Source organism: Chiloscyllium plagiosum, unplaced genomic scaffold (genome assembly GCF_037043375.1).
Source record: "Chiloscyllium plagiosum isolate Xiang-an unplaced genomic scaffold, Cpla_swu_hap1 HiC_scaffold_12, whole genome shotgun sequence".
NCBI lineage: Eukaryota > Metazoa > Chordata > Chondrichthyes > Orectolobiformes > Hemiscylliidae > Chiloscyllium > Chiloscyllium plagiosum.
In genome coordinates this window covers 79,396,182-79,417,542 of record NW_028270150.1, presented here as the reverse complement: position 1 = coordinate 79,417,542, position 21,361 = coordinate 79,396,182, and the positions used below count along the sequence as shown (strand labels likewise).

Genomic DNA, 21,361 nt, shown 5'->3' with positions numbered 1-21,361 from the left:
TTCTCAACCATCTATATTCAGTTTGGTTCTCAACATTGAAGGGAACAATTCAGAGAATGCTGGAGAAGCTCATCATCGTGGAGAGAGAAACAGAGTTAATGCTGCATCTAGTATGACTCTTCTTCAGATCAAAGTTCCAAAGACAAGTCTTACCAGACTTGGGGCATTAAATCTTTTTCTCTCTCTATAGATATTGCATGACCTGCTGAGTTTCTCCAGCAGTCTCCATGCTAGCACCAGAAGTCCACTATTTGCATTTGGTTTTTGTTTGATAGTTCTCAATTTTATTTTCCTGGTACAAGTCATAAGCATGTTGTATCTTCATCTCCAGCTCCTTTTTCATCTGGGGAGCTCTGGGTTTGTTTGGCCCATGTTTGCTTTTTGAGGGAAGATATCTCAATTATGCCTAAACCACCTCTGCTTTGTGGCTGACCTTTTGTTTAGCTGCAGCTTTTTCCACCAACTTTCAGTTCCAATCTAACTGGTTTGGCTCTATTATTGCCGCATTCCCTAATGACAACCCGATAACTAGGGCAGAATGTTGTAAAAACCCATCTGGTTCACTAATGCCCTTTAGGGAAGGAAACTACCATCCTTACCTGGTGTACATGTAACTCCAGACCCACAGCAATGTGGTTGACTCTAACTGCCCTCTGGACAATTAGTGATAGGCAATAAATGCCAGCCTATCCAGTGAAGCCCACTTAAGCTTACCTTTGTACTAATTATGAAAACCTGATATTCTTAGACATAAAATCATATAGCATGAAAACAGGCCCTTTGGTCCAACCAGTCCATGCCAACCATAAATCCAAACTAAACTAGTCTCATGTGCCAGCTCCTGGCCCATATCCCACCAAACCTTACTATTCATGTATTTATCCAAATGTTGTTTAAAAGTTGTAATTGTGCCCACATATACCACTTCCTCAGGAAGCTCATTCCACATGCGAAGCACCCACTGTGTTAAAAATATTCTCCCTCATGTCTTTTTAAAAGCTCTCTCCTTTCACCTTAAAAATGTACCTCTTAGTCTTGAAATCCCCCATTCGAGTCAAAGACACCTACCATTAACCTTATCAAACCCCTCATGTTTTTATAAACCTCTATAATGTCACCCCTCAATCTCCTACACTCCAGTGAAAGTAGTCCCATCCCAGCCGGCCTTTCCATACCCGGCAACATTCTAGTAAATGTCTCCTGAACTTTCTCCAGCTTAGTAATATCCTTCCGATAACTGGGTGACCAGAACTGGACACAGTACTCCAGAGGCTTTTAGATTGCTTTAAGAGTTTACCGTTTTCAAAATTTATGAACTTTGAGACACAGTGCTTAATCCCCTGATTCACTTTGGTAACGTCCATTACAGAGATGGAAAAACAGCAGGGAATTCACCCATTATTCTACTCTCCCTCAACCAGTATCACAAAGAAGGGCTCTGTCAGTCATTCATCCAATTGTTCCTTGTGTGACTTCCTTGTCATAAATTGGCTTGGTCATTTTTCTGTATGACAAGAACATTATTTAATATACATACAGTGCTTTGGAATACTTCTGACATAAATTAGAAGGTGATCAGTGATAAAGGATAAAGGAAACATGGGTGGCATGGTGGCTCAGTGGTTAGCACTGCTGCCTCACAGCACTAGGGATCTGGGTTCAATTCCAGTTTGACTTCCAATGAGGATCCTGAGGAACTCTCTCATTTCAGAAATCACATTGATACCTGCGGAAAGGATTAACAGAGAACTCACTGATATGAGGGGTGCTTATAGAAAATTTACAGGTCCAGTGTAAACATGGGGCATGGGTAGATGGGTGAGTGGATGATTGAGTGAATGGGTAGTGTGGTAGGTTGGATGAGCTAAGTTGTGAATCAGGTCAGGTGGAGGGTAGGTAGTGACAGATTGGTAGATGGGCAGAGTGGGATAGCATGTCAATTGGAGCGGTAGATAGGCAGATTGGATTGCATGTCAATTGGAGCGGTAGATAGGCAGAGTGGGATTGCATGTCAATTGGGGAGGTAGATAATTGGGTCAGTGGGTAGTTGGGTTGGGTGAGGAAGGAAGATCAGAAAGACAGCTAGTCACATTGGGTCATGGTGGGCTATTTAGATGTCAGGTTTAATCAGGTCTAGTCTGGGGTTGTCAAGTTAGGCTAGGAGGTAAAGTCAGACTGGGGGCTCATCAGGTATGGGGGTAGATTGTGCAATTAGAAGTTAATTTGGAAGGACTGGTCAGTTAGTGGGGCAGTTGGTCAGTTGGGCAGTGACAAACCTGGTCAGGAGGACTGGTTGGATCAGGGTGATCCTGTGGTACCAGAAGTTATCAGAATGTCGGGGGAGATAGTTTTCAGAACAGGTTTGGGTTCACCAGTCAGGAGGGGCACGCAAGTAATCAAGTTAATGTTGGGGATGTCAGCAAGAAATTCCAGTCAGGTAGGGTTTGGAAGGGATTAAGGGTAGTTGGGTGGTTGACGGCATATTTGGTTTGGGTTGGACAGATAACTGGGGGAACCAGAAAATCTAATTGATATGTTAAGGCAGACGTCAAAGGGTTATTGTGAGTGACTCAGGGTTTGGAGATGGTGTGCAGATTCAGTCCCATATTTACCTAAAAGTTAAACCAGCTTCTAATTTATGTGACATTCCCTGATTAGCTGCACAAGTACACAGTGCTGCGGAATGGCATGAAATCTCAAACTCTAGTTCAGAGTCAGAAACCTTTGAGGAAAATCCTTCAGAACAGAGAAATTCCCCATGAGAAGGTCAAACTTCCTGAGAAATTCCCACTTCCTTTCTGTGTGGCCCTAGTACACATTTTGGATTGTGTGCCTGGTCTCTGCCAATTAAAGACCAGGAGATCAAGGCCTCTACTGTAATAAGTAACATTTACAAAGATAATTTGATTGTAAACAGTCATCAATCTCAAAGTAGCTTTAGTTGGCACGATAGCAGCAGTTTCTTAATCATTAATGAAAAACAGAAGTTCTGGAGAAACTTGCATCCCAAATTGAAAAACTTAAGGACTTACAACTGCAATTATCTCTCATTGTTGATACTGTGATTTTCTTGTTAATTTGTGTTTTTGGCCCCTGTTGGGTTCACTGTTCTTCTGTTATCCCTCTGAATTTTGTTTTAATATTCAGCTGTGACTCTCACCATTTGGCTTGGCGTGACACTAACTGCTCCATCACTTGCTGAAATCTGACTTGGCCTCCATATCCTCTCTTCCCAGCTCTGCAATGCTACCTCTTAAAAATAAAACCACCATTCTGCTCTCAAATGAGCTGCCAAGAAAAAAAATTACAGCGTTCCCACTCTATTCCCATTCTATGCTTTTCACACCTTGGTAGTGTGATTCCATTAATTGAAACTGATCCAAACCGTTTAAAAATAAAATTCTGGCCCTGTTTCTCATGCCTTCTGGCTCCCAGCTGTTTAACAATAAAAATGTGGCCCTGTTCCCAGCTGTTTTCCCTGCCAGAAAATGTAATAGCATATAACCTCGCTGCTGGGACACAGCACATCCTCTGACTCATGAGGAGAAGTATCATTGAAGAGCCACTAGTATTCTCTCCAGTGAGAGAAATAGGTCGGTCAATGGATAATGTGAAGCTCATGCAACACTGCCTGGTTTGTGATGCTGCCCAAGACAAATTTCTGCTCGGTGGTGTCTTCTACTGGGTAAGCAGAAAATGTTCAGGGTCACTCAATAGTAAATTTTAGAATTCCCATTTATCAATGTAAAACCTGTCAGGGCTGCTTGGCGTTAGTCAAGCATGCAAAGAGGCAATAACCTGTTCAGTACAGTCATGTGGAATTTAACCGATAATCTCTGGGGAAATAGGAAGGCAAATGATAATGGGAAACGATGAACAAATTTGCTGAGTAACAAAATGCTCCTTACTCTATTATGTTGTCGAATTACCTAGCACCAAAAAAGGTCCATCTTACTGCACAATCCCAGCAATCTTTGCTGTCTTTTGTTTCATGAAGACCCAGAATCTATCAAGGTTCCAATTGAAATCTTTTCCAGAACATCTGACATCCAGGGAAGCTATTCGACAATGGAAAATATGCCACTGAAGATGAAGAAGTGTTATATTTGGGCTCTCAGCAAGTTTATTCACATTACTAAGTATCTCATCAATCACCTACCCAAATAAATATAGGACTGAACAATAATAAAACTAAAAAAAAAGGAAGTAGATTCTAATCAATGGAAAAATAGGCCATCCATTTTACCAAGCTGTCTCAATTCTATTCAATTTAATTCAATTTGTACCATTTACTGAATGGAATAGGAGAAGGAATGAAAGTAACTGCATTTCTTTATCATTTGCACAATATCAGGAGGTCCTAAAGCACTTTACAGCCAATAAAGCACATTTGAAGATTAGTCAGTGTTGTAACTTAGCAAATGTAAAGGTAAATTCATGAGCAACAAGATGTAGAAACACGAATGTGTTCATGATTTTGATTCAGGAACAGATATTTGTCAGGTACCCCTGGAAGAGTGCCCCTATTCGTCTTTGTTAAAGTCTACAGTATGGCACTGTACAATCACCAAAAAGGGCAGATGTGAATTTTGTTTAATGTCCCATCTGAAAGATGGCATCTCTGAAAATGCAGCACATCCTCACTCTCACATGGGAGTGTCAGCTAGCATTTATGCACTCAAGGTTCTGGGTTGGGACTGAAACCTCAACTTTTTGACTCAAAGGTAAGACTGAGTGAACTCAGACATGACTGCCCTGAAGGAGGCAATGCCATAGGCTTGTTCTAGTTTGAGGACCAGTACCATCCTCTTATACTTTCTCCCCTACACAATATTTTAATGCGTGTTTCTAGCCTAAAGCTTTTCTCACCAAAAACAAAAGCCCCAGTTACAGGTACACTTATTTCATTAAGATTGTACCCTGTCAGAAATCTATATTTTAAGATAATGGCTATTGTATATTTGTGCATTACAATTTTAATCTCACTACATTCAAATGTAACTTCTCCAATTTAACACTTCAAGAACTCTTTCAGGTCACTCCCTCAGCCAGCTCAGATAGAAAAACTAACTCACGGGAATAGGGATCGCTGCATGTTGTGACAGCCAAGGAGGAAAGGGTGCTATTTGTAATGGGAAGAGCCATTGCTGAGGCCATAACCATCAGTGGGACTGAAGCAATTGAACATTTGCTCATAGCTAACCCTCATCTCATAACTTTTTCTCGTTTATAAGCTGCACATGGTGTACATGTCCACATCCACTTTCCCCCCTCATCCTCTGTTCACCACAAACCTCCCCTTGTTTCATTTCTTCTTTCACATAGAGTCATAGAGATATACAGCATGGAAACAGACCCATGCTGACAAGATATCCTAACCTAATCTAGTTCCATTTGCCAGCACTTGGCCTATATCCCTCTAATCCCTTCCTATGCACATATCCATGCAGATGCCTTTTAAATACTGTAATTGTACCAGCCTCCACCACTTTCTCTGGCATCTTGTTCCATACAAGTACCAGCCTCTGAGTGAAAAAGTTGACCCTTAGGTCTCTTATATATCTTGCCCCTCTCACCCTAAACCTATGTCTTCTAGTTCTGGACTCCCCCACCCCAGGGAAACGACTTTGTCTACTTATCCTATCCATGCCCGCATGATTTTATAAACCTCTATAAGGTCACCCCTCAGCCTCCAACGCTCCAGGGAAAACAGCTCCAGCCTGTTCAGCCTCTCCCTATAGCTAAAACCCTCCAACCCTGGCAACATCCTTGTAAATCTTTTCTGAACCCTTTCAAGTTTCACAACATCTTTCCGATAGGAAGGAAACCAGAATTGCACGCAATATTCCAACAGTGGCCTAACCAATGTCCTGTACAGCCACAACATGACCTCCCAACTCCTGTACTCAATACTCTGACCAATAAAGGAAAGCATACCAAATCCCTTCTTCATTATCCTATCTACCTGTGACTCCACTTTCAAGGAGCTATGAACCTGCACTCCAAGGTCTCTGTGTTCAGCAAAACTCCCCAGGACCTTACTATTAAGTCTATAAGTCCTACTCTGATTTGCTTTTCCAAAATGCAGCATCTAACATTTATCTAAATTAAACTCCATCTGCCACTCCTCAGCCTATTGGCCCATCTGATCGAGATCCCATTGTAATCTGAGGTAATCTTCTTCAGATACCCAAGGAGTGCAACTTGTCCATCCAGTGAACACTAACAGCAAACTGGTGAGAGAGACATAGAACCAACAGCAACCAGATCAAACACTGTGCATATGTTAAAGGACAATCTGCATGGAATGAGGGAATGGGCATGCGTGACTTACTTCCTGGCAGGGGACAAGGTTAGGGCAGGTATCAGTAGCTGTCTGTGCATGGATTCTGCCCACAAAGGACCCAGGCGTACACTTTGGGGGAGCATCCTACAAATAACTGGCAGCCACCAAGATCAATGCAACCTTTCTTATTTATAGTAAGATCTTTGGTAGCAGTTTGAATCTTTTTGTCCTTAACTGCAGCGTTGGGAGAAATTCCAACTCCATGAAGCCACTCTTTCAAAATGGCTGCCTCCACTGGATTGGCATTGGGGGCTAGGCCAGTAATTATTGCTCAGCCCAAATGTCCTTCACAAGCTGGTGAGCAATCTTTTTGGACCGTGACTCCATGTGGTTACGTACAATCACAAAGGGCGGTTAGTAAGAGGTGGTATGGACCAGGCCAGACCCCCTCAAAACATTTCAAGAAGGTAGCCCAGGCCCTAACATTGTTAATTGTTTTTAGCAGGTTGTAGTGGATATTCCAGGAGTGATACAGTAGGCCAAACCACTCAGTTTTAAACAAACAGAATTTATTTACAGACTACTGAGTGAAACACAAACAAATGAGAACAGAATTTAGAACAACTTAACCCATCTGAAAACCCACTCAACTCTATCGCAACTTAATGATGCTGTTCGAGATACTTGCAACATTCCCATAAACACTCCCTTGGTTAATAAAAAAAGGTCAAATCAAACACAGGTTCTTACAGGACAGAGATGGCAGAGAAAGAGAGGATCAGCACTGAAGTGTTTCCAAGACTCCCCAGCTAAAACCTGACCAGCAGCTTCAAACTGACTGCTTGTTAAAACCAAACCAGAAAAAAACCCTGAACCGGGAGAACTGGCCGCTCCCCTTTCACTGTACAAGTTTTTTTTTAAAAGAAGCTTAAAAGCCTTTTCAAGTAGGTATTTCCAGACACATCAGAACCTATACCTTTCCAACCCCTCTCGAAAAAAGGGCAAAATAACCTTGTTAAAGGGGCAGCAATGTCACACAGGGTATTTGAGAATTCCTGGCTCTGTAAAACCTTTATAGGATTTGTGCTTCGTGAATGATCTCCCAAAATGCAATTTTCATAAAGAAGGAGTGAGTGCTATTGATGGACAATTCCAACTGCTTATTGAATGTAATTGTTTTTTTGACTTAGCATGAGGGAGATACTAACAATAAGTGAAATATTTGTTTCAACAAATCAGTGAACACTTTGGTGAAATATTTACTTTCATAGTGAATTTGTTCTTGCAATTTTGTTGTGCGGGATGCTTGTTTAGTATCAATGAGAATGTGCTTATTTTTAGTCGTGACATCAACAATCGAGGGGTACCATTATTTCTGTCACGATGGCTCCAGATTAATGATTATGATGGATAATAGGTGAGTTGGCATGGAGAAGGCAATGATAGGTGGGAGATGAGTTGGCACAGAGCCATCAGAGATATAAGCCATAGGATGATTGGGGCCATATGGGGTGTAGGTGGCCATGGAGATGTATTCATAGATTAGCATATGGATAATGAGAGATGGATAGATGGGCATCAAGTAATGCAAGGATATATGGGAACATGAGGTGGCTGGGGTGGGGTGGCCAGGGAGGGAGAACCACAGAGTATGAGGGGATTGACAGTATAAGAGCAGAAGCTTTTGCTTTCATCTTTGTTTTTGGATTTTGCTTACAGCACCCAAGGCCCAGACTGCCTTAGGAAATTACAGGCTATTCCCAGGTTGCTTGACCTGACTGGCAATCTAGCCCAGCCCTTCCGACTGAAAATCCAGTGGAGTTGACCATTTTTAAAAGATTGGCCTCATGGAGCTGGAATTTCTCCTAACTCAGCACCCCCAGACAAGGGGATTCAAATTGCCACCACAGACCTCACTATAAAAAAAAGAGGTTACATGGTACACAAATAATCATGCTGTCATACTTCAAGGCATTGACTTGTGGAATAAAAGGTTTTCCGAACCAAATTGATTACAATTTCACTTCAAGATGAATGAGTTACAATTTCTCCTTTAAAAGTAATAAAGAAATTTGGCTCTAAAATATGTACAAAATGATCAAATTAAGTCCCAATACAAGTTATGAAGCGTATTTGTTGAAATGAATGACCTTTTCATTGCCTGTTTTTTTTCCCCATAAAAGCAAATATTCAGATTTTTTGTGCCCCGGAGAGGCAGCATGTTGGTTCAGTGGTTCGCGCTGTTGCCTCACAGTGCCAGGGAATTGGGTTCGATTCCAGCTTTGGGTGACTCTCTCAGTGGAGTTTGCACATACTCCCTGTATCTGTGTGGGTTTCCTCTAATTTCCTCCCATGATCCAAAGATGCATGCTATAGTGTGCAGGCTAGTTGGATTAGCCTAAGGAAATACAGGGTTATCGAGACAGGGTATGGGGATGGGATGATCTTCAGAGGGTTGATGCGAACTGAATGGCCTCTTTCTGCACTATAGGGATTCTGTGAACAAAAGCCACCCCCACCCTCCTCTAGCTTATCTCTCCACGCTTCAGGCTCTCTGCCATTATTCCTAATGAAGGGCGTTTGCCCGAAATGTCGACTTCGCTGCTCCTTGGATGCTGCCTGAACTGCTGTGCTCTTCCTGCACCACTAATCCAGAAAAAGGGTCATCTGTTAAGGGAGTACACAATGTGTAAAAGAAACATCAGCTCATTTTCTTTAAAGGATCTCCAAAAGAATTCAATCTAGAAATTACAGCTTCAAAGGAAGGAGGTTTGTCAACCTATAGTCACAAAAGGGGTCAGATTTATCCCAATGATAACTTTAACAAACAATTAAGGATGTGGCCAGGATTTGGAGGGTTTGAGCTTTAGGGAAGGCTGAATGGTCTTATAGATATTTATAAAATCATGAGGGGCATATTTAGGGTAAATAGACAAGTTCTTCTCCCTCGGTTCAGGGGGATCCAGAAGTAGAGGGCATTGGTTCAGGGTAAGAGGGGGAAAATTTAAAAGGGATCTAAGGCAACTTTTTCACACACAGAGTGGTGCGTGTGTGGAATGAGCTGCCAGAGGAAGCGTTGGAAGCTGGTACAAATACATTTATAAGGCAGCTGAATGGGTATATGAATAGGAAGGGTTTAGAGGGACATGGGCCAAGTGCTGGCAAATGGGACTGGATTAGTTTAGGACATCTGGGCAGCATGGACAAGTTGGACCAAAGGATTCATTTCCATGTTATACATCTCTATTATTCTATGACTCAATGAGTACAAATCAAAAATATTGGGCATGACATACGAGTTTAATAGCTGCAATTGTGCTGAAAGTTTTAATTGCCCAGACTGCATTGCTTATTTGATTTTTTGAAAATTTAGGTCTCATTAATTGCTAGAAGTCTTTCCTGAATTGATATAATCTATTCAGTTGATCAGAGTGCACTGAAGATATTATAGCTGTCTAAAGACAGCTGTGATTTGGAGATTCCGGTGTTGGACTGGGTTGGACAAAGTTAAAAATCACACAACACCAGGTTATAATCCGACAGGTTTATTTGGAAGCACTAGCTTTCGGAGCATTGCTCCTTCATCAGGTGGTTGCGGAGTATAAGCTGATGAAGGAGCAGCGCTCCAAAAATGAGTGCTTCCAAATAAACCTGTTGGACTATAACCTGGTGTTGTGTGATTTTTAGCTTAAAGACAACTAAGTATTGGGGCAACAACATGTGCCCCAATTATATGCAGTAAAATAACTTTGTCTGCTTGGTCATATCTTAATACAAATTTTATAATAATTTGCACCTTTTGTAGGGAGAGGAAACTTACTGAAATTAGATTGTGTTAATTTGTTACACAGAAACAATGAATGAGGCAGATACATGCTTAAAATCGCAAATTCACCTGAATTATTTGCTCAATTTCAGTTAGGTTGGATTTACACCTGTTTTGATAGATTTTACATAAACTAGCTTGAGATGCCAGCCTACAGTCAAATCTGAGACTTCAAGTCAAGCACTCCAGACATTTGAGCATAATTTAGGTTTACTCTCAGGCTGGAGGCAACACTGCTCAAGGCTGGCATTTGTCACTGATCTGTTGTTATTCTTAGAAGGTGGTGATGAACCATTTTCTTCAATTGCTGCAGTTTGCTACATAAACCCCCACAATGTTGCTCAGGAAGACATTCCAGGATTTTGACTTAGCATCAACCTACATCCAAAGAGACTTGGAAGTGAACTCAGAGGTGATGGCAATCCCAAGCAGTTCATGACACTCTAAATATGGTGAAGTAATGAATTTAAGAGATGCTGTTAAGGAAATCTTAGAATACCTACATGTGTGAAAGCTGGCCATTTGACCCATCAACTCTACACTGACCCTCTGAAGAACATCTCACCCAGACTCCATGTTGTCCCTCTAACCCTGCATTTCCCATGGCTAATCCACTGCCTACGCATCCTTGGACACTATGTGCAATTTAACATGGTCAGTCCACCTAACCTGCAAACCTTTGGTCTGTGGGAGGAAACCGAAGCACCTAGAGGAAACCCAATGCAAGCATGGGGAGAATGTGCAAATTCCATACACAGATAATCATCCATGCCTGGAATAGAACCCAGGTCCCTGGCACTGTGAGGCAGCAGTACTAACAATTGAGCCACCATGCCACCCTAAATCTTGGCAAGTTAGTATAACTCAAACACACTTTAGCCACAGCATACCAGTGGTGAGGTGGACGCTTAGGGAACAGAATGAAGTGTTTGTTGGTCTTGAGTTCCTTGAATGTTGCAGCTGTACTTATCCGGGCCTGTGTCGAGGTTTACCCTGATCCAGTTTTATTGAGTGTTAATAGAGATTTTCTGTCCAATCCATTCCCAATAGCCATGGCATTCCACTTGTTCAGTGGGTGATAAATAGCCTTCTCTCAGGCCTCTAATGATTCCAATTCAGCAAACTCTTACTCACAAGGGCAATTGCTTCCGTGATGTCAACAACAGTCACTTACTTGGATTTCAGCTTATGTCTACATTTGAAACAAAGTTGTGATGGAGTCTTAAGCCAAATACTCCTTGCAGAACCAAAACTGAGCATCAGTAATGAGTGTGGTACGATGTTGATGACACCTTCCAGCACTTTGCTGATGCTGAGACGAGGATGGTAGGGTAGTATTGTATTGTTCTTGTCACGGCTCTCAGCCTTGAGTAGCAAGCACTTAGGCAGGCAAATGGTATACTGCCCTTCATCGGAAGAGGATTTGTGTTCAGCAGTAGGGATGTCTTATTGCAGCTATGCAGGGCCTTGGTAAGACTACACCTAGAATATTGTGTGCAGTTTTGATTTCCCTACTTAAGAAGTGTTATACATGTCACAGATGGAGTGCAACAGAGGTTCACTATGCTGATACTAGGCATGGCAGAAGAGAGATTGATTTGACTGGGTCTGTATTCACTAGAGTTTAAGAGGATGAGAGGGGACCTGATTGAAACATATACAATTCTAACAGGGCTGGACATCTTAGAAAGAGGCAGAATGTTTTCCCTTGTTGGGGAGTCTGGAACCAGGGATACAATCTCAGAATATGAGATCGACCACTTTGGACTGAGGTGAGGAAACATTTCTACTCTCAAAGTGAACCTGTAGAATTCTGTATTGAAAAAGGCTGTGGAGGCCAAATCACTGAATATATTCAAGAAGGCGGTAGATCAACTTTAGATAAGGCATCAAGGCTCAAAGGGCTAAACCCTGCTTCTAGTTTCTATGCGTCCATATCAAGTACAATCAGACATTATTTAATGTCGTAGCAGTAAGAATTAAATTGATTAAAGACTGGCAACAAGTGATGGTGGGGCTTCAGGGGGAAGGCCAGGAGGCCTTCTCAGTACTTCTGCATGGGTGAAGATGGCATGTTTTAGGCTCCTCCCTTGTTGAGGATGGGCTTTTCATATGTTCATTGGCTGCTTAATTGCCCATCTCCATTCAGGACTTCATTAGCTCTCTCTATATCATACTGCTTTTGATGTTTAACGTGTATCCAATTTTATGGGTGAGCACCACAAAGTTAGCCAACAGCAACAAAACACATCCAAGTTTCAAATCGTGCAATCTAAACACATAGTTACATCCTCTCATCAATGTCTGTCTAAAAAAAACTCTTTGGCATGATAATAGAAATACAGATCACTTACTTTTAACTTAGCTTTTTGTCAGCTATTTTCATTTGGGTTAGTCTCAAATTTTTGTTTACCTACACACCTGTGAAGCTCCTTGTTAAATTAGAGGGGCCAGATAAATGCCAGTCATTGTTATTTGTATAAATGTAAAGCTGTATTGGAATTTCATTTCCCTTCAAGGTAAATGCAAAATATACTGGAATCATTAGGCAAACATCCTCTAACATATGCCCAAAAAACAACTACTTAACTGTACTGTGAGGTAAATGCAGGAAGCAGAAGCTCAGGCTATACTTATGGGAAAATTGGAAAAAGTCATTGCATGAAACACAAGGCAACTCTTAGATGCTTATGCAATAGGCTTAATTGGCAGGCTGAGGGTAAACAGTTTGCCACCCACTCAGCAAGTGCCATGGCTGTGAGATGGAAATTGATTGAACAGGAAATAGTATCTCTATTATAATTTCTGTATCTGGGTATAATAAGTGGTTCCTGTCTTTTAATGTTTTAACTAACAGAAAATAATGAGCAGAAATTCTTCAGAAGAAGAAATACAAAGATTCATACTGTGCTGGTGAGGTTAATGTTAAAATCCAATTGTTTCATAACAGAGCCATAAATAATGACATCTAGAATATGCTTGTTGAGGAATAATCCTGGTACCCTGCAGTGTGACACAGGTCTTCATGTAGGTAATCTGCAAAATGCAGGACCTTTATCAGTGTTGTGCAATTGAAACATATGCCTCAAGCAAGATTTCAAACTTTATTGTATTCCATTTACCATAATTAGTAAAACAATACTGTCTCAAAACTGTGAAAAAAAACAAGATTAATATTGACAGCTCATTGTAACTCTAGGATTTGTAAATTAGGTTTTGCGAGCATGTTAATGACTTCAAGACTGTTGATCTGACTTTAATTAAGAAACAATCCTGAGCTGCGTTTGATTGATGTGTTTAATATTTACTGAATATTGTTTACAAGGGAGTTAGAATAATAACTGCAGGATTGTAATTTTAAAAAAAATAAAAATTATGTTTCTCCAGTTGGCTGCAATATATGTCTCATTGCATAACAAACCTATTTTATGGATTTAATTACTTCAGGTTTCTGGCGTTTTGTAGTCCGTAACTTCATGTTTCTCATCAGGGCTATCTAAATTCATACTCCGAACTAAGAATATTATATGACTTTTCTTATGAAATCTGAACTATAATGTGAGCCACATTGCAAATTCATGCAAAATGAATCACATTGAGTCCAAACTGGGCTCAGTCCTTACAAACAACTTTAGGGTTCATTTGAAACATTTGATTCCAATGGAGCAGTAATTTAAATATGAAAGATTACAGAACAATTCTGTCATAGCTTTTAGGATCACATTTGTTTTAGTATGAAATTTCCAAGAAATTCAGCATTCACTAAGAATAGTGGGTTTCTGATGTAAAAGAAAACTAAAATAATCTGTTCAGAGTAGTTTCTATAACAGGTCTTGAGTGCAAGTATGATCTAGCTGCAATTCTCAATGAGCTAGCTGCAATTCCTCATACAATTCTCCTAATATTTTTCTGTTCCATAAGTAGATAACTAGTACCTCTAGAATAAATATTATATCCCTGAAAAGTCTACTATTTTATGAAATGCAAAGGAATCAGACTATGGTGGGTACACAAATATTCATTTAACGTAAAACATTTTCCCTCAATTTATTGCCTCCTCTCCTAAAGGGAATAGCATATTGGAATGAGGTTTCAAGCACCCATTAACATTTTATCGAGGTGTCATTTTTATTGATGCAGTAAGCATTGACAGTGATTCTAAAAATGGCACCATTATTAGACTTGAAGTTGTCCTTTTCCTGATCTTTGCTGCAAGGATCATCAATAGGAATCAAAGTCAGGAAACTTGCCTAAATCACTCCCTTCCTTAATAAAAAAAATCTGACCGAAGTAACGCTACTTAAAAGTATACCTAATCCAAACAATCAAATTCAAGTAATAAAACACTTGATCTCCCTCAAAATATTTAAGTTAAACAACCTGGAAGCTGACATAGTTTGGACCAATTCACAAACCTGCCATTGGCATAACAGGAGCATTTTGTGTTTGCAATGAACTTAAATGTCTCATGCTAACCAACATGTTAATTAGGTTTCAGATCACATTATAGCAAATAGTACCCCAGAATATTTTGACAAAACCAAAAACTATTTGTAAAAATTACATTCTGTCTAAGCAATTTCATCTTATATTCAGATATAACATTAGTCATTCTATAAGCTAACACTGAATTGCAAATTGGTTAGAAATAAACAAATATTACAAATTCCTTGTCTAGGATGAACCTGATTCAAATCTAATATTTCTTGATAAATTAGTAATATATTAATAACAGTACAATAAAGTACAGTTGGGAGCTTCTCACCTTTGGAAGTGAAGCTCGAGAGCCAGAACTCTGTGTAGTCATTGTCAGCACTGTCGTGATACCCAGTGCTACTCTTGCTGGAGCTGCATCCATGTTAATCCAGAATGAAACCCAGGACAAAATGACAATCAGCAGACTTGGAATGTACATCTGGATTAAATAGTAACCCATCTGTCTTTCCAAAAGGAACTTCACTTCAATGCAGGTAAATTTTCCTGTTAAAAGAAAATTACAGGATCATTGAGATAGACTTGTTACACTCCTCTAAAGCTTTAGAATATTTGTAGCAGCATACTAAGCTGCCATTACATCCCACCTTACTCATACTTCATGAATGTATTGTCAAGAGAATTTAGTCTGATTTGGTTTAGTGTGCTTTTTGTTTAAATACAAAACTCAAGTACAGATAGAAGAAAAGGCAAATATTCTGTCATTAGAAGTAATACAATTGAAGATAAAAAAGTAAATTATTATAACCTCAGCTCATTTTCTTAGTTGCCTGAAGTTCAAAATGCTAATTGTTCATGACTCATCGCTGAGTATGAGTTAATGCTTGAGGCAAGATTACTTAGCTAGTTATCTTGATATAAACAGGAGACCAGCACTTGGTGCAATCCAAAACAACTACACAGCATTATTCTTCTACTCAGCACACAGGCTACAGTGCTTAATGAGAATGTTACTGCATGAGTAAGCCAAAAATTATGGGTCAGACTTTCAAAGTGCTTTTGGGAATCTGTCATTTGGATGAATGATGCAGCACCTGAACTGCAATGCACTTAGAACAACATAGTGCAGAACAGGCCCTTCGGCCCTCGATGTTGTGCCAACCTGTGAACTATTCTCAGCTTGTCCCCCTAGACTATCCCAAAATCATCCATGTGCTTGACTAAGCACTTGTGATGTAATTGATAAATTTACCTAATCTGACTAGTCAGGAGGCAAACAAAATACCGAATTAGTGATGCCAAGCATCTCCAGGAGGTGGGAGTTTCCTGACTGGCACCATTGACAAAAACAAGATAAGCCAATTTGAGATGTGTCAGCATTTTACAGAAAGGAGCTCCTTAGAGGACCAGGAGAGCACATTGTGGTGAAAGAGGCCATACAAGTGGATTACAGTAGAGAGCTGGAATTGTAAAGAACAAAGGTTCCCCTTAAATAAATGGAAAGAAAATTTCTGAAAACCTTGCAGCTAACCCAGCAGCAGTGTAGTTTCATGCACCAGACTGTTGAGGTTCACCAAATTAAAGGTTCAATACTGCAACTGCAAACCTATAGGCCCCTTAACAAGCTCATTAATGCACTTCATAAAATGGTAACTGGCAGTGACCAGATTGCTTGAAAATTTAAATCCCTCCCAGAGACATTGGAGTTCTGAGATCTCTGGGACTGTAGTTTTTAATCATCGCTTAACTGAACTGAAAACAGATGTCGTTGAAACTTTTTTTCCTTTTACCCATATGAGGGCCACATTTCAAAGGGAACAACAGTTCTTACTGTGTAAGGAAAGGTTCCTGATTAGTTGAGATATCAATTCCCATTGGTCAATGTGTTTCTATGGGGATTGCACTAAGGAATTATCGGCCTCTTTCCCCTACAAGATTTTGTTTTATACATAAAAATAAGCATCAAACTTGGAATGTTCCTTTTTCCTACAGCTCCTAAGTGCATAAAGTCATTCTGAGGTCAAAATTTAGCTTATCATAAATTAATATTAAAATCTTAGTACACATTTGGTTTTATTCAGCAAGTATTGTCTAATCATAGAACCACATCTAATGTTAGGCATTACATACTGAGTTTTGCAAGAGTAGGTTGGTTAAATATGATCAATACTTTGCCTGTTGTGAACAGTTCATGGGATGTGCAGTTAGAGTCAGAGAGCCATAGAAACAGACCCTTCGGTCCAACTCATTCATGATGACCAGTTTTCCTAAACTAATCTAGTCTCATTTACCAGCACTTGGCTCATATTCCACTAAACCCTTTCTATTCATGTACTCATCAGATGCCTTTTAAATACTAAAATTGTACCAGCCTCCATCATTTTCTCTAGTAGCTCATTCCATACATGCGCCAGTCTCTGCATTAAAACGTTGCCTGTTGGCTCCCTTTTAAATCTTTCCCCACTCATTTTGAATGTATGCCCTCTAGTTTTAGATCCCCCCATCTCAGGGAAAAGACCTTGTCTATTTACCCTGTCCATGCTTCTCATGATTTTTTAAAACCTCTATAAGATCACTCCAGGGAAAATAGCCCCAGTCTATTCAGCATCGCCCTGTAGTTCAAACATTCCAACTCCAGTAACATCCTTGTAAATCTTTTCTGAACTCTTTCAAGTTTCACAACATCCTTCCTATACTAGGGACATTAGAACTGAATGCAGTATTCCAATAGTGGCCTAAGGCCTAACCAATGTCCTGCACAGCCGTAACATGACCTCCCAAATCCTGTACTCAATGCACTGACCAATAAAGGAAAGCATACCAAATGTCTTCTTCACTAACCTATCTCCCTGTGACTTCACTTTCAAGGAACTATGAACCTGCACTCCAAGGTATCTGTTCAGCAATACTCCCCAGGGCCTTACCATTGAGTTTGATAAGTTGTGCTTGTGATTGTGACACAGTCTTCAAACTTGGCATCCTATTATCACTGAAATTCATTCACTGCATACTGTTTGTGTCATTAGACAGAATATATTTTTTGATCTGATGGCAGCATTCTGCTGGTTCAGAATACCACTCATGTTGCTACTGCACAGTGGCTGCGAGAAATGGCTGGCTTCACCTTCTGCTCATTTTTGTATAAGCAACTTTCCCTTTTAGTTAATCTCCTTCATAATTTTGCACAATATAGGAGTGAGGAATAATCTTATCAGAGTAACTAATATCCCACAGGATAAAATCAGCACAGTTTTGTGTAAGATATGTTTTGCTAGGTTTATTAAAGTGACCATCATATACACCATGATTATTTACAATTAATTATTTGCCATACACCCAGGTTGACTATCAATTGCTGTATTAATATTGTTATCCTGTAGGCTGTGGTGCAACTCCCTCAAACCTAAGGGATTCAACAGTTCATTTGGAAAATAATGATATTTTTCCACCTATGTCCTGAACTTTTGTAATATTTAGTAGGTTATGGAACCTTCCTGTCAGTGAGTGTGGATAAGGAATTTGACTGTGCATCTGATCAGTGTTAAAGGAAACCTCTGATTCTGGTCAGCAGTGAACTCAATAAACTCAAACAAATACTGGCACAATACTGCCATTCACCTGCTCCTGACAAGCTGTACCACCAACATTAGCCATAACATACAGGGTGGCATGGTGGCTCAGTGGTTAGTGCTGCTGCCTCACAGCATCAGGGAACCAGGTTCAATCCCAACCTCAGGCAACTGTCCGTGTGAAGTTTGCACACTGTCTCTGTGTCTGTGTGGGTTTCCTCCCACAATCCAAAGGAAGTGCAGGTTAGGTGAATTGGCTGTGCTAAACTGACCATAGTGTTCAGGAATGTGCTGTTAGTTAGGGTTAAATGTAGAGTAATAGGGTAAGGGAATGGGTCTGGGTGGGTGCTCTTCAGAGGGTTGGTGTGAACATTTGGGCCGAATGGCCTGTTTCCACTCTGTAGGGATTCTAAGATACATACAAAATGGGAAAGATACCACTATATTGAACTGGCATGTTGAGGTTGGATTTTTAAGCTAGTTTTGTCCTTTTTTAAAAGGAATAAATATATGACTGTATTTTTCTCTCATTAATTTTGTTTGCTGAAACGATATACATGTCACAGAGGGGATCTGATTGAGAGGAAAATCAGCATCAAGTTCTCCGTTGGGTTCCTTGAACAGGCAATGAGTGCCTTTGAATGAGGAAACTTATCAGCCACATCCTGACAACCCACAAGGTAATATGACAAGAGTTTGTTTGCTGTGTTTCCGATCAAATAAGCCTGTTCCCTGCTCACTGCTGCATTAACACCAGTGATAGCAGGATTCTGCCCTAAGGAGGGTATTAATTGCCTACTTCATCATCTCAATTGGTTGTGGAAAGAGGGATGGGGGAGAGTCAAGAAGACCTTTCCATTCCGGATGGAGCTGGTAAGGTGGCAGGTTCCCCATACAGTATCATTGCACCCGATTAAATGCCTTGCCACCAAACTAACCACACAAGCAGCACACAAGAGTCTACCCAATGCGATGTACACTTTTCCTAGGATTTGGATGTCACTGGCTAGGCTAACATCATTGCCCATCCTCAATTTCCGAAGAGAAGCTATTGATGAACCATCCACTTGAACTGCTTCAGTCCTTGGTGATATTTTGACACTGTGTTCAATTATGAGTTACAATTCATACTGGACTCAAACTGCTTTTCTCTCCATAGATATTGCCAGGCATGCTGAGTTTCTCCAGCACTTTGTTTTTATTTCCAATTTCTAGAATATGCATTATTTTGCTTTCGTTTTTGAACATAAGAGAGCAGTACTGACACCAATATATTTATATAGTTGTTATTAACCCTGAGGCTTCAGTTACCATGTCATTTTAAGAGCCCATTCTAACCTACTTCCTTCACGGTGGCAAGTAGAGTAATTTTTCCAAGTCAATTCCTCTGATGATGTTGAATAGAGGAGAGGTGCAGTGAACTAATGTCACAGTATCAGTTCTGTCAGAGTCAATGAGCTACAACACACACAGAGGAGTTCTGGGACAGCACTGAGCATTCTGCTCAGGCCTGGTTGAGCTTTGCTCTTCAGGCAATTTAGAAGATGCTTGTTTACCTGGTGTAATCAGATGTGCTTAAAGCAATGAAAAAGGGATTTAAGTTGCACCTGAGTAAACAGCTAGGGAGTTTCATACTGCCAGCATACTATACTCAAAGTACCACTGTCACATAGTAACTGTTTCAAACACATGTAATGAAGAGTTCCTAAAACATCTACTAAGGGCTTCAGTGTAGGTAAACACCATATGTTTCCTCATAGCAACGTAACAGGTAAAACCTCATGCTGAATAACCAAAGGAATAATGCCTTTGGGTGACTATAATCTTATTAAAAGAGGTGGGTGTTGCATTTTGTCTCATGATCAGTGTCTCAGTAAACCTTAAAGAGGAACAGTATGTTAGTATACCCTTAAGTGATATGTACATGATGACATCATTGTATGTGACCTGATGGTATAAGGTCTCCGACTCCATCTTATTTGTGACCATTTGAAGCATTCTTCTCAACTGGAGTCTAATTGCTCGTCTTTAGCCTGTGAATGCAATGTTTGTACATAATAACCAGCTGCCATGAACAATTTTGTTGAGTTTTTTTAATGCACAGTTTCATGTTATGAGGGATAGCATAAGTATTGCGCGTTAGGTAAAATATCCTGCTGGAGGCAACATTCATAGCTGTGCATTTTTAAGAAGCTTTGAAAAGGGCAAGTGAAATAACTGCACAGAGGCTGGTATCCCGTCACCAAGTCACCCTTTATTTAAGTGCGCACAGTATATTGGCTTTGGCCAGCCAGCTCACAGTCAGTCCTTGAAGTGAGCAGTCTCTGAATCCCCTGTTTAATTATGTCAGCCAAGGCTCCCTGATTGGCTCAGGTTAACAACCTTAATCAGGTTTTTGGGATACTGTTTCTGAGATAGGTAGGACCATAGCCTTGAAAGGGTTTGAATCCAAGGTTGGGAATTTCCAAATTGAGGTGCTGGTGGATCAGAAGTCAGAAAAGACAGGGGTGAAGAATGATCACAAAGACTTGCTGTCCATTGAATCTCGAGAAACCTGTAAATATTCCCAGCTTCCCATGCCCATATTGGGAGAAAGTGCCAACAAAGATGGGGTCTTCTTGGTCTGGGGTGGGAGGTGTAGTGCTCACTGTAATTCAAATAGCCATTTGGGGACAGACACAGGAGCTGCCATTTGCTAAGGCAAGCTGTTTACTATGTCACCTCAGTGATGTGGGACTTCATTCCAATTCCAATTTAAGACCTAAGGCCCAATAGTCCTCACTCTCACATTTGGTCAACCCCAGATTTTGCCAATGTCATCTTATGACCTCCATGATCTATCCACTCCACCATAGTGCCTCACAATGTCCCTCTGATACTTCCATTCCCAATTATCCATTATATGTAAAACATTAGTGATCTAGACAAAGGAACTGAGGGCAGTGTTGTTAAGTTTGTAGGTGACACAAATATAGGTGCAGGGACATGTAGTGCTGCAGAAGCAGGAGGGCTGCAGAAAGACTTGGACAGACTAGGAGATAGGACAAAGGAGTGGCAGATGTAATACAATGTGAGAAATTATAAGGTTTTGAATTCGGTAGCAAGAATCGAGATGGAGACCATTTTCTAAACAGGGAAAGACTTCAGAAATCTGAAAAACAAAGGGATTAGCAGTCCGAGCTCAGAACCTTCTTAATATTAACATGCAGGTTCAGTTGCCAGTTAAAGCAGCAAATGCAATGTTGA

The 21,361-nt window shown here is 40.4% G+C and overlaps 1 protein-coding gene across 6 annotated transcripts in view; it reads right to left on the bottom strand.

Annotated features, from left to right (window-relative positions):
* Positions 1 to 21,361, bottom strand: part of glra2 (glycine receptor, alpha 2) — a 191,360-nt gene that overhangs the window by 59,259 nt on the left and 110,740 nt on the right. For all 6 annotated transcript variants that reach the window (XM_043700568.2, XM_043700570.2, XM_043700569.2 and 3 more), the window contains one exon: positions 14,878 to 15,092. In XM_043700568.2, the coding sequence (XP_043556503.1) occupies positions 14,878 to 15,092 (215 nt within the window). The remainder of the gene's footprint in view (positions 1 to 14,877; positions 15,093 to 21,361) is intronic.